Raw genomic sequence first — 19304 nt, 5'->3', positions numbered from 1 at the left:
CAGACGATACTATTGTATATTGTATTGCTGATTCTGCTCAGCTTGCCATTGAGAAACTGCAGCTTGCTTTTAATGCCCTCCAGGAGGCTCTTGTTAAGCTTAAGCTGGTTCTTAATGCAAGCAAAACAAAATTCATGTTGTTTACTAGGGCCAGAAGCACTGATTATGATAGTATATTTATATCCACTGCAAATAGTTCTAAAATTGAGAGAGTTTCTGAATATAAATATCTTGGCATCTGGCTTGATGAGAAATTCTCATTTAAATTCCATATAGATAATCTTGTCAGCAAACTGAGACAAAAAATTGGCTTCCTTTATAGAAACAGATCTTGCTTCCCTATGATCAGTAGAAAAAGAATTGTTGAAGCAGTTTTCCTTTCAGTATTAGACTATGGTGACATTATTTATAGAATTGCTGCTCCTTCTTCCCTCAAGCGCTTGGACACAGTCTATCACTCTGCCCTCAGATTTATCACTGGCGATAGTTATGGTACCCACCACTGTGTCCTCTATGCCAAGGTGGGTCTGTCTTCTCTGGCAGTGAGGCGTGATAAACACTGGTTTTTGTTTATCTTTAAGGCCATTGTCGGAATGCTTCCACCTTATATTACAAGGTTGTTAGAGTGGCGCTCTGGACCCTATCAAACCCGATCAAATGGCTTGCTCATGCTTAAGGTCCCTCGGGCTCGATCAGAAATTGGGAAGTCAGCATTCCATTTTAGTGCCCCAACCTCCTGGAATGAGCTCCAACAATTGCTGAAAATCAGCTCTCTACCAACTTATGGGCAGTTTAGATCGCTGGTTTTGAACATTCCTGTCTCTGAGTGTATCTGTTTTTGATCTTATCTGTGCTGATTTTATTTATTTTATTATTTTATTTTATTTTTATTTTTTTATTATATTTTACTGTATTTTATTCTAGTTATTTTATTATTTACTATGTTAGTTACTGTTGCTATATTCTATGATCTTTTATTACACCTATTGCGTTTTAATTGTGTTTGTAATCTCGGCTACATTGAAAATGAGGGCCTGGCCCTCAATTGTACCTCCGAGAATTTAAATAAAGGTTCTGACTGATGTGTCAAGCTAGTAACAGCTTGCTAGGTAACATCTTAATTACGATGCTAAAAAGTAATGGAAACTGGTTGTGCTGGCCCATGCAAACACTTAGAAAATAAATGTAGCCAAAACTGCAAAATTTCAGACTTGAATTTCAACTTCTGGTTGGACAAATAGCTATTTTATAATCCTGTTTCATGCAATGCCAGTATCATAATCGTATAAACACAAATTACTTTACAGGACTGTACATCAACATTTACGTAGCAGTCTACAATCCAGCACAAATCTGCAGTTTAGGCTACATCTCATTGCATGTGTTTTGGCCAGTAGCTCCACTCGAGAGGAATGGTGTACACGAAATGTTAGAACTAAGCTAGAATGTAACCTAAAATGTAGGAATAGCATCTAAAGCCGCGTTTTCACCAAAATTACCCGGAACTTTTAGTCCCAGGAACTACTTTACCAGGAACTAAAAGGTTCCTTCAGCCCATGGTTGTCTGCGGTTCCACCGCGGTCTAAAGTCCCGCGAAGATTAGGCAAATTAGCCCACTGACGTATGAAAAAGCGACGTTGTCGTCGGTCCATCTGTCATATGATTTCTTCTGTAACCCCATACTACCACCGAAGTAGCCTACATTATTTTCTAATAACCGGGACAGCCCGGAGGGGTTTATTCCACTTATATACAACGGGTTACCAACAATGACTATATATGGTTACTTTTGTATTTATTGATTTTTATCGATTTAATCACCTGGAATTGAAATATTCTTCTGCAGCCGTTTGGGCATATTTTACCGTTGTCAAGCAAAACTGTCGTGGGTAGTTGAACTTGGACCGTTGTTATGCAACAAATAGGATATAACAGGCCAATAGTCAGATTGTAACTGTTTTATATATCCTCTCAAACACATTCATTATGTTTTTATGCGAACATTCGCTTTCATGTCTTGACATCCGAAGCGACAGAATGCATTCACATTTATATGTAGCCTATAACTGGCAATAACAGCAGAAAACATGCACACATTGTAAACAATTTGCTGTTTGATTACTTTCTCATCGTCAATTCTATATAGGCTAATCGCAAAATGACAAGAATAGAACGAAAACTCGGACTTGCGTGAAAATTTAAATTAGTAGTGGTACAGCCACCGTTTGCTTTCCTTCGAAGTTACTGCTAGCCGAGCAGCGAAGTGTGCCCTCCAGATGCGAACCATGCACCATAAATTAGTCCATAGTCTTCCTGGTCTTTTTGTGGAATTGAAAAATGGCAGAGTAAAATTACGGCAGTCTGAAAAAGCTAAAGGTAGGCTACGATTACTAGAATTAACCTGTTATTTTACCCTGACAAAAAGTGCAGAAGGTGATTTCCAGTTTGCTTTTACTGTATCACCAATGTGAATTACGCAGAACTACTGCATACCTCACATAACTGTATCAAACGTTTTGAGTCAATTACAACGGGCTAACAAAGAAAATCCGGAAGAAAATATTCAGCAACCGAATTAATCCGTTTGAATGTTTTGGTACGTAATATGCTGTCCCAGCACGAATGCTTAGCATTTTATAAAACGAATACTAAAGCAAGAAAAGAACAGAAGACCACACGTTATAATTCCAAGACGTTGGCAGGCTATAACCAAAAGTAGGCTACTGCGCCGAAAAATAAAATAAATATATGAAAATAAATCGGTTTGCGCCTGCATATTTTTAAACATGGCGCCTGAAAATAAACACAAAAAAATGCTGCGAGTACTCGACCAATCAGAAATGTTCAGCGCTGCAAGCTCCACCCAAAAGGTTCCTGTACTTTCGGAAAGTACTACCCCCCGAGCAGGAACTTTTTGGGGGGTAAAATAAAGCCCCCGGAACTATTTAGACCCTAGTTCCTGCGGTGGAAACGCACTGAGTTCCTCAAAAGGTTCCTAGTTCCGGGGTAAAGTTCCTGCGGTGGAAACGCGGCTTAAAAGGCAGATAAAAGTGAGAAAGGCACAATACCTTGCTTAGCTTTAGCGATTAACATCACCCTGTCTAGTATGAAAAGTGTCTTTATTGCGTTAAAATTCCCATAACTAAAACACATTCCTTAAAAGTCAAAAACTCATCAAGAAAAATCATTGAAGACAAAAAACTGAAACAAAATTTAAACATTAAGACAAACAATGAAAACCCCATTTTTTAAATCTATTATTATTATCATTATAAATGTGATGGTATTCATGGGAATGAAAAAAAATCTCATATGTTCTTCTGTGGGGCTCAGAAAAATTGATACCTGGCAAGTAATTGGTTCAGTGTGAAGAAATGTACTGCCCAAAATAGTGTCATTTCGCCAAGGTAAATTTGTTATTTTGAATGGACTTCAATGAGAAAATTAGCTTTTTGGCACCAAACTGCTTACTAAACTGCTATAGGTCTGGTAACTACTGGGGCTTCGGGGGGAATGTCAATCCCTGGTCTTCTGTAATACCTGAATACAATGAAACCAACTTCTGGCCTATTAGTGCACTGTCAGTTAGTGATCCAACTAAGAAAGAGCTGCAAAAGAATGAAAAACCAGTAAAAATATTGCAATTATGTGAATTTAGTGACATTTACATTTCAATATTAGGTATTCAATGGCTTTCAAAATTCAAATCTTTATGTCTCTTCTTTGCTTCCATAGGGTTTCATGTTTTTGAGTGACCGGTTGCAACAATAGCCTGATCTCTTGGCACACACAGTCAATTTATGTGTGCAACAAATCCATACAGGCACAAAAAACAATAGATCACCTCGTGAATCCTCTGTCAGTCAAAATAAATAATAAATAAATAAATAGTCTTGTGCATTGGAAAGATACAGTTGAGGCCAAAAGTTTACATACACCTAGGCTAAAGACATTCAAACTCAAATTTTCATGTTACCATACATTTCCTGTTAAGTCAATTAGGGTATCTACTTTATTTCCATATTTGAAAAATCTGAGAGATCCTAAAAACCTGCATTATTGAATATGCATGTCAGAAATAATGGAACTAGTCATGGAATTATTTCTGTGGCCATATAGGCAAGTCAACAGATGGCACAGACAATTTAAAATGTATTCTTACTGTGTTGGCCTACCTTAATGCCATTAATTATAGCTCAGTCCTGGATAGCATCAAAAATGCCTACTGAACTTTTGGTTGATTTCAACAAAGTAACTACATTTAAATTCAGATCACGCAAAGTATGTGTATAAAAAAGTATTGAGTGTTAGAGTCCTGCCCACTGCAAAAAAGTGACTTGACTGGAAGGTTTTTCACATGACTTTGCACCATGAATAAGCGCCTTTACAGTAACCTGGAAAATATGTTTGTCCGTGTTGTGAACTCTCTCAGCCAACGGGGGGTTGAGTGACGGAAGAACCAGCACGGTGAGGCAGAGGTAGTGTTTAACAAAAAAGGTCTTTAATACTTGTAATGAGTGGGGGTAGGGGTAGGGGGAGCCAAAACCAACTAAAAAGTCTTCCCGGTCGGGGTATCAGTGCTCCGCTCCAGGTCTTCACACCCTCTTCTGGAGAGAAACGAAAAAAAGAAGTGGGTTAAGGGGGGGATAGGGCGTGGTCAGCCCGATCCGGGTCCGGTTCCGGTTCCTTGCTCCGGCTGCCGGCTGGTGATCCTCCGTTTCCAGCGAGTTAGCCCACGGCCGCTTCCAGTCTCTTCCTGGGGTAGAGTCGTCCAGCGTAGCAGCGACGAAAGACCCAGCAACTCCCTTTCCTTGGGTTGTGCTGGTCTATATAAGCCTGCCTGCTCGTTAGTACAAGCAGCTTCAGGTGGGCGCCGGCAGCCAATCCAGTAAGCAGTTGCAGGTGTGCAGCAGAGTGGAAAATTCCCCTTACCTTCCCTCTGCTGCAGCCCTGTCCATGGTGCTGCCGGTTGTCGCCTCAGTTGGTCTGCCGGGGGGCTGTCCAGGGTCCTGAACGTCTCTAGACAGGGGTTTGCTAGGTACCGCCCACTCACCACTTTTCCCAGCGGCCGCCGGTGTCGATGGGCTCGGCCGTCCTGGTGGTCTCGTGGGGAGCACCGATAAGGGATCGGGGCGCCACATACCCCTTCCCTCAGCTCCATGCCGTTTCCTGGAGCGCCCGTCCATAGGCATTCCTCCCGTCTGGACAGGGCATCAGCATTCCCGTGGAGCTTCCCGGCTCGATGTTCCACCCTGAAGCGGAAAGACTGTAGCCCCAGAAACCACCTAGTAACACGGGCGTTACTATCTTTATTCACTGCCATCCATTTGAGTGGGGCATGGTCAGTGATCAGTACAAACTCCCTACCCAGTAAGTAGTACCGCAACTTGTCCATCGCCCATTTGACAGCTAAACATTCTTTTTCAACTGTGGCATAGTTACGCTCATGTTTTAAGAGCTTACGGCTGATGTACGTTACCGGATGCTCGGCCCCCTCCCGGATCTGTGAGAGAACGGCTCCTATCCCCACGATGGAAGCGTCCGTTTGGAGTACGAAGGTCTGATCGAAGACCGGAGTCACCAGAACCGGTTCGCTGCAGAGGGCTTGTCGTAGGGTTTCGAAGGCACCGTCAGCTTCCTCCGTCCAGCCGACTCGGTTGCTTCGACTCTTGGAAGTCAAGTCATGCAGGGGGGCTGCTATGGCGGCAAAATTTGGAATGAATTGACGGTAATACCCAACTAGGCCCAGGAAGGTTCTCACCTGCTTTTGCGTCTGGGGCTTAGGCCACGTCGCGATGGCTTCCACCTTGGTGGATTGGGGTTTCACACACCCTCTTCCGACGGTGTATCCCAAGTAATCCGCCTCCTCCAATCCCAGGCGGCATTTGGTTGCGTTGGCCGTCAGGCCGGCCTCCCGGAGGGCCCCCAGCACCGCCTCTAGCCTGCCCAAGTGGGTTCTCCAATCTGCACTGTGGACCACGATGTCGTCCAGGTACGCCGCCGCATACTCCTGATGAGGCCGGAGGATCTGATCCATGAGCCGCTGGAAGGTTGCCGGGGCTCCGTGGATCCCAAACGGTAGGACCCGGTACTGGAAGAGACCATCCGGCGTCACAAAGGCCGTCTTCTCCTTGGCCTGGGGGGAAAGGGGAACTTGCCAGTACCCACGGGTGAGATCCAACGTGCTGAGGAATCGAGCTGGTCCCAGCCTCTCGATCAGCTCATCGACCCTGGGCATGGGGTAAGCGTCAAAACGTGAGATCTCATTTAACTTCCTGAAGTCATTGCAAAACCGCAGGCTCCCGTCGGGTTTGGGTACAATGACTATTGGGCTGCTCCACGAGCTGCGGGACTCTTCAATGATCCCCATCTCTAACATTTGCCTGACCTCTTCCCGGATGGTATCACGCTGGGCCTCAGGGATCCGGTACGGCCTCAGCCTAACCTTCTTTCCGGGCTCTGTGGTGATGTGGTGGGCTATGATGGAGGTCCGGCCAGGGAGCTTCGAGAACACATCCCGATTCCGTTCCAGAAGTTCTCGGAGATCTTGGATCTGGTGGCCCGTCAGCTGCTTTCCCATCGTTACCTCAGGGGTGCCCTGTGGGGAGACGTGAGCAGAGAGGGCCTGTGCCGGCGGTTGTTCAGTTTCATACCAACGTTTTAACAAGTTTATGTGGTATATTTGGGTGTGACGGCGTCGTCCCGGTTGGCTGACTTTATAGTTGACAGGCCCGGTTTTCTCAACCACTTCGTATGGCCCGTGCCATTTAGCCAAAAATTTACACTCGTGGGTGGGGACTAAGACCATCACTTTATCGCCCGGCTGGAATTCTCTCACCTGAGCTCCGCGATTGTATACCCGAGCCTGGGCCTGCTGTGCCTGCTGCATGTTTTCCCGGACCATGGGCCAGATCTGGGCCATCCGTCGGTGCATCTGCTCCACGTGCTCGATGACCGTGCTATGTCGCGAAGGTTGGCGCTCCCATGTTTCCTTGGCCAGGTCCAACAATCCTCGGGGTCGCCGCCCATACAGCAGCTCAAATGGTGAAAATCCTGTAGAAGCCTGAGGTACTTCACGAATGGCAAACATGAGGTATGGTAACAGTTGGTCCCAGTCTTTACCATCTATTTCGATCATTTTCCTCATCATCTGTTTCAAGGTATGGTTAAACCGCTCTACCAACCCGTCGGTCTGCGGGTGATAGACGGAAGTCCTCACCTGCTTCACCTTCAGCAGGTGGCACATCGCCTTCATTACGGTGGACATGAAGCAGGACCCCTGGTCGATGAGTATCTCCGACGCGATACCCACACGGCTGAACAGCAGGAACAGTTCTCGGGCTACAGCTTTCCCGGTGGCCGTCCGCAACGGAATGGCTTCTGGGAACCGGGTAGCGTAGTCCATGATGACCAGGATATATTTGTGCCCCCGGCTGGACCTTGGAAGGGGGCCCACGATGTCCATGGCGATGCGGTGGAAGGGGACCTCTATGATGGGTAGAGGGATCAGGGGGTTTTTATACTTCACCTTGGGGCTGTGGAGCTGGCACTCAGCACAGTGGCGACAGTACTCCTCGACGGCCCTCTTCACTCCGGGCCAGTAGAACCGTGCGATTATGCGCTCATATGTCTTCTCCGCTCCCAAGTGGGCCCCCAGGAGGTGGGTGTGGGCGAGGTACAGGACCTTTGAAATGTAAGTCTTGGGGACTAACAGCTGGTTAACCATCTCTTCCTTGACCTGGGATACTCTATATAACAACCCCTGCTCACTCATAAAATATGGGTAGGTTCTTTCACTTACCCCCGGTAGTAACTGCCCATCGATCTTCTGGACGTCCCTCCAGGCCTGTGTCAGGTTGGGATCCTGCAGCTGCGCGGTTCCAAAGCGACCCTGCTCCCCGGTCTGGCTCCCTGGCTGTGGTGCAAACTCAGTGAAGGTCTCATCCGAGCCTACCTCCTCCAGGCCGACGGGGTTCTCGGCTACGGCCTCTGATGCGGTGGCGGTGGTCTCCTTAGTACGGCCGGTTTGCGGCCTCCCCTCACCCGCAGCATCCGTCGGTCCTGCCTGGTTGTCCCCCGAGAGGCCAGCCCAGGCCGGTTGAGTACCCCCTTCGGTGTGCTGGGGTCGCCTCTTCTGGGGTCTGCGCCTGCCCTCTGGTTCGAGGTTCGCTGGAGACTCCTTCCAGTACCTACCAAATACAGCACAGTCCCGGCCCACCAGTACAGGGACGGGCAGGTTCTCCACGACTCCTGCCCGGACGGCCACCGAGCCTCGGGGGGTGGTCATCATAATGTCAGCCGTGAAATACTGCTTAGTGTCCCCGTGAATACAGGCCACGGCAATTGCCTTACCTCGGGAGTCCCCCGCAAACTCCGGCCGGATGAGGGTCACCATACTGCCCGAGTCAAGTAGGGCCTCGGTATCCCGTCCGCCGATGGTTACCGGAAATGTTGGGGCTCTGGCTCCCTCATGTGCCCAGCAGGTGGTGATGTATCGGCACGGGAACACCGGGGGCTCCGACGTATCTGCGGTGGGCATGGGCTCATCCCGGTCGGGGCAATCCCGGGCAAGGTGACCTTCTCTTCCACAGGTATAGCACCTGCGTCTTTCCGGGGGTCCCCTTGGGGGCGCTGTAGGGCGCCCAAGCGGTCGCGGCTCCAGGGGTTCAGCCATTCTCCGGGCGGGGCCTTTCTCCAGCCTGTATCCCCCGGCTGTCCCTCTTACCGTGTCGGGTCGGCTGGTCCGCAGCATCTCCTGCGTGACCTGGTGATTCTCCAATAGGGCAATTAATAGTTCTAGTGTTCGGGGGCCCTGTTGGGCAACATACCTCTTCGCATCCGGGGGCAGGGCCCGGATGCACCGGTCCAGCACCACTCGATCCAATAGGGCGGGACCATCTCCTTCCACCAGCCAGCTCCGGGTGATGCGGCTCAGGGCTGTCACTTGGGCTCTCGCTGGCTGGCTGGGGCTATAGGCCCACTGGTGGAACCGCTGGGCTTTACACCGGCAAGCCATAGCCATACTGCGCCAGAATGGCTGCTTTGAGGTGGTTGTAGTTGGCGGCCTCTGCATCGGTCAGGTCCCGGCAGGCTTTCTGGGCCTCCCCGATCAGAAACGGCGCCAAGATGCCCCCCCAGTCTCCCCGGGCCCAGCCTTCTCGGTGGGCGGTACGTTCAAACAACTCGAGGTAGGCTTCTACGTCATCCTCAGGAGTCATTTTTGTCAGTACATCCCGCGGCGTCAGTTTGTTCTCTGACGGGCGGGTGACCAGGGCCGCCATGGCTGCCTCCAGCGTCTTCTGCGTCTGCAGCACAGCCTTAATGGCCTCCTCCATTTTACAAAAAAAAATTTTTTTTTTTTTTTAGAGCTGGTTTCTGTCTGGTTCCGTCACCCCGTAGCGTGGAGTTAGCATGCCCGCATTCTCCGCCATGTGTGAACTCTCTCAGCCAACGGGGGGTTGAGTGACGGAAGAACCAGCACGGTGAGGCAGAGGTAGTGTTTAACAAAAAAGGTCTTTAATACTTGTAATGAGTGGGGGTAGGGGTAGGGGGAGCCAAAACCAACTAAAAAGTCTTCCCGGTCGGGGTATCAGTGCTCCGCTCCAGGTCTTCACACCCTCTTCTGGAGAGAAACGAAAAAAAGAAGTGGGTTAAGGGGGGGATAGGGCGTGGTCAGCCCGATCCGGGTCCGGTTCCGGTTCCTTGCTCCGGCTGCCGGCTGGTGATCCTCCGTTTCCAGCGAGTTAGCCCACGGCCGCTTCCAGTCTCTTCCTGGGGTAGAGTCGTCCAGCGTAGCAGCGACGAAAGACCCAGCAACTCCCTTTCCTTGGGTTGTGCTGGTCTATATAAGCCTGCCTGCTCGTTAGTACAAGCAGCTTCAGGTGGGCGCCGGCAGCCAATCCAGTAAGCAGTTGCAGGTGTGCAGCAGAGTGGAAAATTCCCCTTACCTTCCCTCTGCTGCAGCCCTGTCCATGGTGCTGCCGGTTGTCGCCTCAGTTGGTCTGCCGGGGGGCTGTCCAGGGTCCTGAACGTCTCTAGACAGGGGTTTGCTAGGTACCGCCCACTCACCACTTTTCCCAGCGGCCGCCGGTGTCGATGGGCTCGGCCGTCCTGGTGGTCTCGTGGGGAGCACCGATAAGGGATCGGGGCGCCACAGTGTACCGAAACTATCTATCTCAGGGAGTCCTAACTAAGGTTACTCCATCTGGTTAGTGAAACTATCTAAAATATCCCAGACTATGGCTCCATTACTATTGGGAGCCATAGTAATAACCAAGGATCGATAGTTCAATGATGCTGAAAGGTAAAATATTTTATTTCCAAAGTCAAACAAAGAAAGACTGCTATTCCATTGGTAGAGAAAAAGACATACAATATAACAAACTAAGACAAAGAAAAGGAACACAAAGAGATTATTGATGTATGCCCAAAATTTTCATACAAGAGGACTATGGTACCAGGAGAACTGTTAAGCAGATTCTCCCAGAATATTTCTTTGGACTTCCCTTAAATGCATTCCTGAGCAAGCCTTTCACATTACACTTCACTTTGTATGCCCAAATAAGGTCTGGGCAGGAACAGGTCTGTAACACCCTCCCCATCACGAAGAGCCCCCCCGCTACGATGGAACTCAGGGCCGGCCCTAGGATTTTGGTGGCCGTAAACAAGTCTGTTGACCAGGGGGGAGTGCCTGTTGTTAGATTCTGCATATATTTAAAATATTTTTTCCCAGATTATATTGTTGAAAACCTACGCAACGGATGTTTATGTCATCAAGCTTTGACTAGCCAATAACAGAGAATTCCGTGGAGACTTAAAGACAAGGCCTTCCAGTTGCTCAAGGACACCCTGTGCTCTGACCCAGTCCAAACCCCCCGATTTTCACCTCAGACAGAAGCTTCGAAAATGGGGCTGGGTGCTGTTCTGTCCCAGGTCTATGGACCCGATACGTTTTCTAAGCCGTAAACTGCACCCAAGTGGGACCAGATTACTTTGGGGTGGGTTGGCAATAGGTCAAGGTACACTACCTTTCCAAAAGTATGTGGACACCCCGTCTAATTAGTGGTTTTGTTTATTTCAGCCATACCCACTGCTAACAGTAGCATAAAATCAAGCATACAGCCATGCAGTCTCCATTGACAAACATTGGGTCATACTGAACAGCTCAGACTTTCAACATGACACTGTCATAGGATGCCACCTTTCCAACAAGTCAGTTTTCTGCCCTGCTAGAGCTGCCCTAGTCAACTGTAAGTGATGTTTTTGCAAAGTGGAAGCATGTAGGAGCAACAACAGCCGCAAAGCGGTAGGCCACGCAAGCTTACAGAACAGAACCACCAAGTACTGAAGCGTGTGGCATGTAAAAATCATCTGTCCTCAGTTGCAATACTCACTACTGAGTTCCAAACTACCTCTGGAAATAACATCAGCACAATAACTGTTTGTTGGAAGCTTCATGAAATGGGTTTCCATGGCCGAGCTGTACACAAGCCTAAGATCACCAAGTGCAATGCGAAGCGTAGGCTGGAGTAGTATAAAGCACGCCACCATTGGACGCTGGAGCTGTGTAAATGCGTTCTCTGGAGTGATGAATCACACTATCTGGCAGTCTGACGGATGAATCTGGGTTTGGAAGAATGTATGGTGCCAGCTGTACTGGAAGTGAATCCCTGCAGCCATGTTCCAAAATCTACTGAAAAGCCCTTGCAGAAGAGTGGAGGCTGTTACAGCAGTGAAGGGGATCCAACTTCATATTAATGCCCATGGATTTGGAATGAGATGTTCAACAAGTACCTATGGGTGCGATGTTCAGGTGTCCACATACTTTTTGGAATATACTGTATTTACCAGGGGTAGACCCAGCCACACATGGCCCCTTCCCAGATCCACCCTAGAATAAAATACAATGGACAGACAAATGAACAATTTAGGAAAAAAGATAATGGTAACCATACACCGAAAAAACATGCATCAGGCCAACCTGTAAAAATAGTGATATTTTGTTTTTACACATTTGTGTTTGATCATTTTGCAGTATGTGATCTATAATAAATCGGTGCCTTTACGGGTCAGATCCCACGCATTGTTTTTGCAGTGGACAGTTAGAATTCTCTTTTTTCCTATATGGTCAGCTCTATGCACCTACTGTATAACTATGTTCATTCTGCTAAGTACAACAACACTTTCTTGTTTTAGACCAACTGAACAATAAATAACAAACATTGACACAGAGTGCAGTCAAATTAATAAATATTGCATAAAAACATTTGAAGATGTTGTTGACAACATACACTCCAAAAGATACCATGTTTTTTTCTAACCAAATTGTTAGCATACTCTAACCCTACCACTACCACTAACACCTATGACTTATAGAAGGCAAAGCAATATCTTTCTGTGCCAACCAATTCCATGATGGTGAACAAAGATGCAGTCTATTTATAGACAGTGAGCACCGCCAAAGAATTACAGAAGAGACTGTTGACCAAAGTAAAACTGAATCCCAATTTGAGTTTATCTGTATTGTGCTTTTATGTTTAAGCCTATGCCACTGCAAATTATTTCATTGTTTTTTATTCGTATTATTGTTATTATTCACCTATTTTGGTCCAGGTAATAGAATTGCACTTTTTAAGATGTACTTCCTATTGCTTGGAGAGAGAAAAATATTTGACTGCTCAAATGTCTGTTGTATGTCCAGTTCTGTGCACTGAAAGCAGCACATGACAGTGTGGGAACATTGCCGTCAATCTGTGATGTTCTGTGCAAGGACCCACACGCAGACCAGGGAAATCCAAAAAACGTTGTCTTTATTCAGTCCGAGGTTCGAAGCCAGGTAATCAGAGAGAGTACGGTGCCGTAAAAAGAATAGAATAGTGAAAAAACAGGCGAAGTGTCAAAAACCAGGAGATCAGAGTGGCGAAGGTACAAAGGGACAGGCAAAAGAGAAGTCAAGGCAAAGTGAAGGTCAAACCAGAAGCAAACAAAACCAAAAGGGGCAGGCAAACTCGAAGTCGTACAAAGGGGTGTCGCAGGAATCTCGATAGACAAAGGCTTACTAACAATCGGCACAATGAATTCGATCAACGTTCTGACACTGAACAGGTGGAAAAGACTGACATTTATACACTGGGGAAGATAACAATCAAGGAGGGGTTAAGTGAGTGAGGGAGGAGTAACAAACAACATCCAGGTGAAGAACATTAGGAAAACTAATTCAATGACAGGGGACTGACAAAACGCGGACTGGAATCACATAGACAACAATGATAATAGACGGCCTGGGTGAAGCAGGTAAAACACGTGCAGAGAGAGAGAGGTACAGTCAGAGCAAGAGACAGGTGCAGGCAATTGCAGAACTCAGCGTTAGAGCAGGCTAGAAAGAAAAGGGGCGGAGCTACAGCGCAGCATGGAAAAGGGGAGACTGGTTAATGTATTAGTATAGTGATCTAAACTATCAAAACCCAAAACTAGTGTGTGTTAGTCCATTAGTAATATTCACATGTTAGTATATTAGTGAGGTTAGTACTTTACAATCTATAAGTTAGTAGGGATTAGTAGAAATTAGTAAAACTAGAAATAAGCAGGAAGAAAGTAAAGCGAGACTGGAAAGAAGGGGGTAAACCACGAAAACCCGGAACCACCCGAATAGTGAAATCACACAAGTACAGGGGAGTGAAGCAGCTCAGGGAACACAGACACAGAGACAGTACTGGGGAGACAAGTGACCGGGAATACAGACTACAACACAATCATCATTTGTGCTTAATTACTGCCATTTGACGTAGTGTAGATTACTAGGGAACATAATTTAATAATTGACTGACAAAAAGGCTCAATTGTCCTTGACTGAATTGCAGGTAAAAAAAGGCCCTAGCTAATAACTAGCTGTTATCCACAAGCTCATATATTTGGGAAACTCTTTTTTCCCCAACTAGATTCAGCTTTCCAGAAAAAGGTAACTACGTCATGAGAGCTTGCATCCAGGCTAGTGTCCACATGCAAGCACTGTTGAAATGGTATGTGCCTCACGTTTACTACATGTAACATGGCATGGGCTTCTCAGACTAACCAACCAGCAGTCAAACATCTCTTGCTCTTTCACTGTTGGAAGTGGCAAACATTTCTGATAGAAATCATATTCCCCAGTGGGAGAAAGGTATATCAGAAAGAAAGACTGTCAGAGCAATGTTTGAGGATTTACAAGTGTGCTAACCTCTTAACCCTAAAACATTTAAAAAGATCACCTGTTGGCCCTGCCCACAGAGAATGAGACACACCCCAGCCCTCCTGCTTCTCCACACACCTCATCATGAACGCACATCAACCTTTCTAGCTATGACTTCTCGGCAAGAAAGATTACAGGATTACAGACTGGAGTAATGTTAGCTTCTTTAAAAATGTCAGCTCCAAGAGTTCCAGTAAAAGCTCTTGTTACAGAGATTACAGGTAATGCAATAATGCATTTTAATTTAGTCACTGATCGGTTTAGTCACCGTTATGACCAGTTTTCTCAGTTGGCCACACCAGCACATGATTTGGTCTCATCAACACCTTCAGAACTGCTTTAATGCTAGGACGATTTGCTAAGTGTTTGACTTGATTTGACTCTTCCAAGAGTTTTCAGTTTGGAGATAATGGCTCTCACTGTGGTTTGATGGAGTCACAGCCTTTGAAATGGCTATCTAGTGTGATATGTTTCAACAACTTTTTTCTAATTTCTTCTGGAATTTCCTTTGATTGTGCGCTTGTTGAAACTTTGTGGTGACTACTTTACTCTGATGGTAAGGTTCAATATGAGTGAGGTTTAAATTCAACAGGGCTGGCTGCAATCAAGCCTGGTTATGTTCAATCTGCTGGATCTAATGACCAATTTAATTTGATTAATTGATTAATTGAGTAACTAAGGAGTCAACTACTTATTCACAAGGGTGATATGGGTGTTTGATAACTCGTTTCATTAAATATAATAATTAAAAAATGTGTTTTGTGTACACTCAGTTTCATTTTGTCTAAAGATCTGAAACCATTTAGTGTGACAAATATGCAACTGAGGAAATCGGGACAGGGACCTTTTCATGGCACTGAAACATATTTTAACAGAAAGTATAAAAATAACAAAAATGGAAATGAATTTTGTGTGTTGTCAACAATTGTTGTTTATTGAGTGTTTTATTTTAGGGTTTTTAAATGTTGTATGTCTAGAGCAAGCTTCTTTCTAGAAGGGCAGACATTTAGAGATAGTTCAGATGGATTGTGATAATAGTTGTAGTATAATATAAAAAAATAGATGTGTTATTCCCAGACAGTAATTGCATGTCCCGTCTTTAGGGTACTTTTAGAAATATTTATCATTCCCTGACATTTTTATTGTACCTTTTCAACTAGTGTGTAGCATTCATAAAAATATATCTTGTTCCCTGACAATGTTCACATAGCTTGTGTGTACTTTTTAAACTGTAGTATTTAATACCTGTTTGACAAAGTCTGACTTGAAGGTTTGAGGATGCATTATTTTCTTATGGGAAGATGGAAAAACAGGCAACAGTTATTTGAATAAACATAGGAAAGTTGGAGTAAATGTATGTTTTTAATTTGTGCTTGGCTGGTTTGTGCTTGGTATATTCAATTCAATTCTATTTTATTTGTATAGCACTTTTTACAGAGAACTGTCACGAAGACACTTTACAGAGTAGCAAGGCAAGAGACAGAACAAAAAGCAAACAAAGAGCAAACAAATATATGTAAGTACAGTAACCTACGGGAATTTTTTTTTCTGTTCTGTTACATGCCGTACATTTTGTTTAGTTTCATGTGATGTATTAATTATATAGTACATGTTTTTGCCAACCTCAGTGATCAGACAGATGCATGCACCACACCAGGTGAAAGACTGGCATAATACAAATAAATAAATACTTAGGCATAATGAAGGCTATAATCTTGGGAAATGAAGACTGACTTCACATTAAACGAATCGGGACATGTTTTAAACATCTGCTTCTCCTTGTAATTTATTTAGCCAGTAAATTGTGTTTATGCCCAGTTCTCAGTGCTCTCAGAGAGTCCGGAAGTTCAGTGCTTGAGGCCAAGTCATCAACGGGATAAGAGGCATAAGTTTATAGCAGGTATTGCACAGTTACACAAACGTGAAAATATGAACATTTCACCTGCACCACTCCTGCTCTGAAGTGCTGGCCACAATCAAGCACCAAGGGTGTGAGAAGCAAAAGAAAATGTTAGCTAATTATTTGCTCTTATTAACAAGCTAGCAGTATTTACTGTTCTGCAATTCAATGCAGCTCATAATTAGGGATCCAATTGCCATAGATGCATAGCCACTCTATTTTATTTGCTGGTTTTATTTTATTTTGCAATCCTAGCAAAACAGCCCAATGGTAGAGATTTGCCCCAAATGACTGTGGAGCAGATTTCATCCTGATTGGCCACATGGTGTCACTATAACTATTTTACAAAAATGATTTCTCCTGCCCTGTTAGTCATAGACACATAAAACCAGCGTCTGTTATTTTACAAAAAAACAAATGATTCCACAGAAACCATAAAGTTTGTCATATTCATTTTTAAATAAAACCGGTATTGACACTCCTATCAAGGCTTCCAAACCTGACATATTGGCCCAATTAAAATGTAGTAATGCTATATAGCTCCATATTTTAAATAAAACTGCCAAAAAAAACACTTACTAGTTAAATATTTAACATTTGCTGTCGTGGCCAACCTCAACCTCTTCTCAGTTTTAGTATGACCACATGGGTGATTTTAAAAGACTTGAAACTAACTGCACATGCTTCTCCTGCTTAATGAACGTGCTTTGGATTCCACTTGTACTCCACACTGGATTTTCTGCCATTTTTAATTTTCTCAGAAACACTCATGACAACTCCTAGGCTGTGGATATATCACCACGGATCACCAATTTGTTCATCTGATGGTTCTTTAAAATAACACTGTAAAGACTCACATCAACAGTGGACGGAGTGTAGCACAGTGGGTAAGGAACTGGGCTTGTAACCGAAAGGTCGCAGGTTCGATTCCCGGGTAGGACACTGCCGTTGTACCCTTGAGCAAGGTACTTAACCGAAATTGCTTCAGTATATATCCAGCTGAATAAATGGATACAATGTAAAATGCTATGTAAAAGTTGTGTAAGTCGCTCTGGATAAGAACATCTGCTAAATGCCTGTAATGTAATGTAACAGACCAACCCCAATATATTTGGCCAATTGAGGTATCTTGGCAATATAATGCTCCATATGTTTGTTTGTTTTTTTTAAATTCACTAAGTAACTCTGTTCCTCTCTATGAGGGAGGTCTACCTATTGTGATCAGCATCCTTATTCAGACCTATGTGGATTACCAACCATCATGAATTTTGTTATATTATTTCTGTGATTTTTTAATATTTCCCATTTTCCTCCTTTCTCTGTCTAAGCCTAATCAACAGTAATTCTTATGAAATTTAGCACATTAGTAGTGGTCAGCTAAAATCTGAATTTTGGTGCTGATTGGTCTCATGGTGGCAATATAGCCATTATTAGAATTTGTAGTATTCGAACACTCATAGCTATTGTGCCATTTTGCCTAGATACTTGAAACAAACCTCTCAAGATTCCATTCCTTTCAGAGTGAGTTGTAACGGGGCACACTGTAGACACATTACAGACTGATGGGTTTATTGTGTTGATACATGCTTGGCCTCCATGATAGCTGCTGGCAGTTGTATTGTTTTGTTCTTCTATTCAGAGAAAGTAAAAATGTTGCTTTCAAACTGAGCATAGCTCTTTGCTATTCCAGCTTGCTGGCTTGAAACAGGGAAGGCACAAATCTTGCCATTAATCTGATCGTCTCACAGTGGTTTCATTTCTCTAACCTGATTGTCAGTGATGTAACAAGTTTGAGTCATTTCTACCCATTGGTAGGTCATTTGTTCACATTATCCCATGTCATGTAGTAGTGATCTGTAACATCTGCAAAGTTAAATTGTATGTAACTAGAAATACTGCCTCACGGTTGTATGCCTCCGCCAACCAGTAGCCAGTTTGGATATAAATCATTATCATCATTTTATCCTATTAGACATTTGTGTGAAACTTTGTCATAATTAGCGTATGAATTCTTGAGTTATGGCCAAAAATGTGTTTTGTGAGGTCACAGTGACCTTGACCTCTGACCTTTGACCACCAAAATCTAATCAGTTCATCCTTGAGTCCAAGTGGACGTTTGTGCCAAATTTGAAAAAATTCCCTGAAGGCATTCCTGAGATACCGTGTTCATGAGAATCCGGACGGACGGACGGACGGACAACCCGAAAACATAATGCCACGGCTGTGCCATTGCGGAGGCATAAAAATAGATGCAAGTTCATACAAGACATAAGGGCACAAATTCAGAGGAGCTAGTGGCCGTTCTGAGCAAAGCTCCTAAAAACGCCTTTCTTCTCAACATTGCGTTATATTAGCCCAATGTGCAGTAGTAGTGAGTCTTAGCGGTCGTGATATAGTGAGTTGTTTTTTTCCAGTAGTTTTATATTGCATTTCACCATGTATCATCATGGTAAATTATTGTGTTTGTGCAGTTTGCACAAACTCCAGCCTGTCAGGACATCGAACACACTACTTTCCTAACAGGAAAAGGAACGGTGCTAGCTTTCGTGCCTGGGTGCGTTTTGTGCAGGTGAAGAGACGGGACTTCACTGCTGCATTTGTTATTTTGTTATTTGTTATATGTTTGTTATAGCATGATACATGATAGCAAACTTTACAATGTTGTGATGTGAACACAGCGTTAATATCGTTAGCTAACGCCCATAGATACGTGTTCATTCTACATTTAATATCTGTGACTAAATATTGAATAAACATACAACCTTACCATTGGTTTTACGCGTAGAGATGTCGCTTTTGAGACTGAGTGGTCATATATTGTCTTAGACAATCCATCTATTTTTGCTTTTGGAATAGCGTTTTATAGGTCAGCGTAACCAAATTTTTTTACGCACACTCTGTGGTAGCATTAAAAGACACTGCACCTAACGAAACGTTGTCAACGATTTTTCGTAATTTCTTGAAAAATACTATTATTATTGAGGACGTCTGGGCATAGCTAAGCCATTTGTTTGCTGATAGCCTAGCTGACATCATTTTCTGGAGCAAAACAGAAGCGGATAGGACTGTGTCATTGATTTACTGTCTCTGTCTCTATCTACTGAACACAGATAAAATGTTATATTGCTATGTAAGTATTACTGCTCAAAATATTTCGGTTATATACGTTATTTTTGA

At 44.5% G+C, this 19304-nt stretch overlaps 2 protein-coding genes across 2 annotated transcripts; both read right to left on the bottom strand.

The window, feature by feature from the left end:
• Positions 1–4479: 4479 nt before the first annotated feature.
• Positions 4480–5156, bottom strand: LOC118220158 (ATP-binding cassette sub-family A member 17-like). The gene is made up of 2 exons (XM_035403827.1): positions 4933–5156; positions 4480–4607 (listed from the first exon to the last, which is right to left on the bottom strand). The coding sequence occupies exons 1-2, from the start codon at positions 5139–5141 to the stop codon at positions 4550–4552; spliced, it is 267 nt and encodes an 88-aa protein (XP_035259718.1). The 5' UTR covers positions 5142–5156; the 3' UTR covers positions 4480–4549.
• A 2163-nt stretch (positions 5157–7319) lies between these two features.
• On the bottom strand, positions 7320–8996 carry LOC118220139. The gene is made up of 2 exons (XM_035403796.1): positions 7802–8996; positions 7320–7488 (listed from the first exon to the last, which is right to left on the bottom strand). Exons 1-2 carry the CDS (start codon positions 8750–8752, stop codon positions 7342–7344), a joined length of 1098 nt encoding a protein of 365 aa, XP_035259687.1. The 5' UTR covers positions 8753–8996; the 3' UTR covers positions 7320–7341.
• Between the last annotated feature and the right edge of the window lie 10308 nt (positions 8997–19304).

The sequence above is a fragment of the Anguilla anguilla genome, chromosome 2, assembly GCF_013347855.1.
Source record: "Anguilla anguilla isolate fAngAng1 chromosome 2, fAngAng1.pri, whole genome shotgun sequence".
NCBI lineage: Eukaryota > Metazoa > Chordata > Actinopteri > Anguilliformes > Anguillidae > Anguilla > Anguilla anguilla.
The sequence above is the reverse complement of the archived record's forward strand: the minus strand, read 5'-3'. Positions and strand labels throughout refer to the sequence as shown.

What these genes read in the sequence shown, in the direction of transcription:
- LOC118220158 (XM_035403827.1), bottom strand. Translation starts at nt 5,141, where the DNA reads ATGTGGCGCCCCGATCCCTTATCGGTGCTCCCCACGAGACCACCAGGA. An exon ending in AGGGCTGCAGCAGAGGGAAG is followed by an intron (nt 4,608 to 4,932) that starts GTAAGGGGAATT and finishes GTTTCTCTCCAG; the next exon opens with AAGAGGGTGTGAAGACCTGG.
- LOC118220139 (XM_035403796.1), bottom strand. Translation starts at nt 8,752, where the DNA reads ATGCTGCGGACCAGCCGACCCGACACGGTAAGAGGGACAGCCGGGGGA. An exon ending in ATGGGCAGTTACTACCGGGG is followed by an intron (nt 7,489 to 7,801) that starts GTAAGTGAAAGA and finishes TACCCATCATAG; the next exon opens with AGGTCCCCTTCCACCGCATC.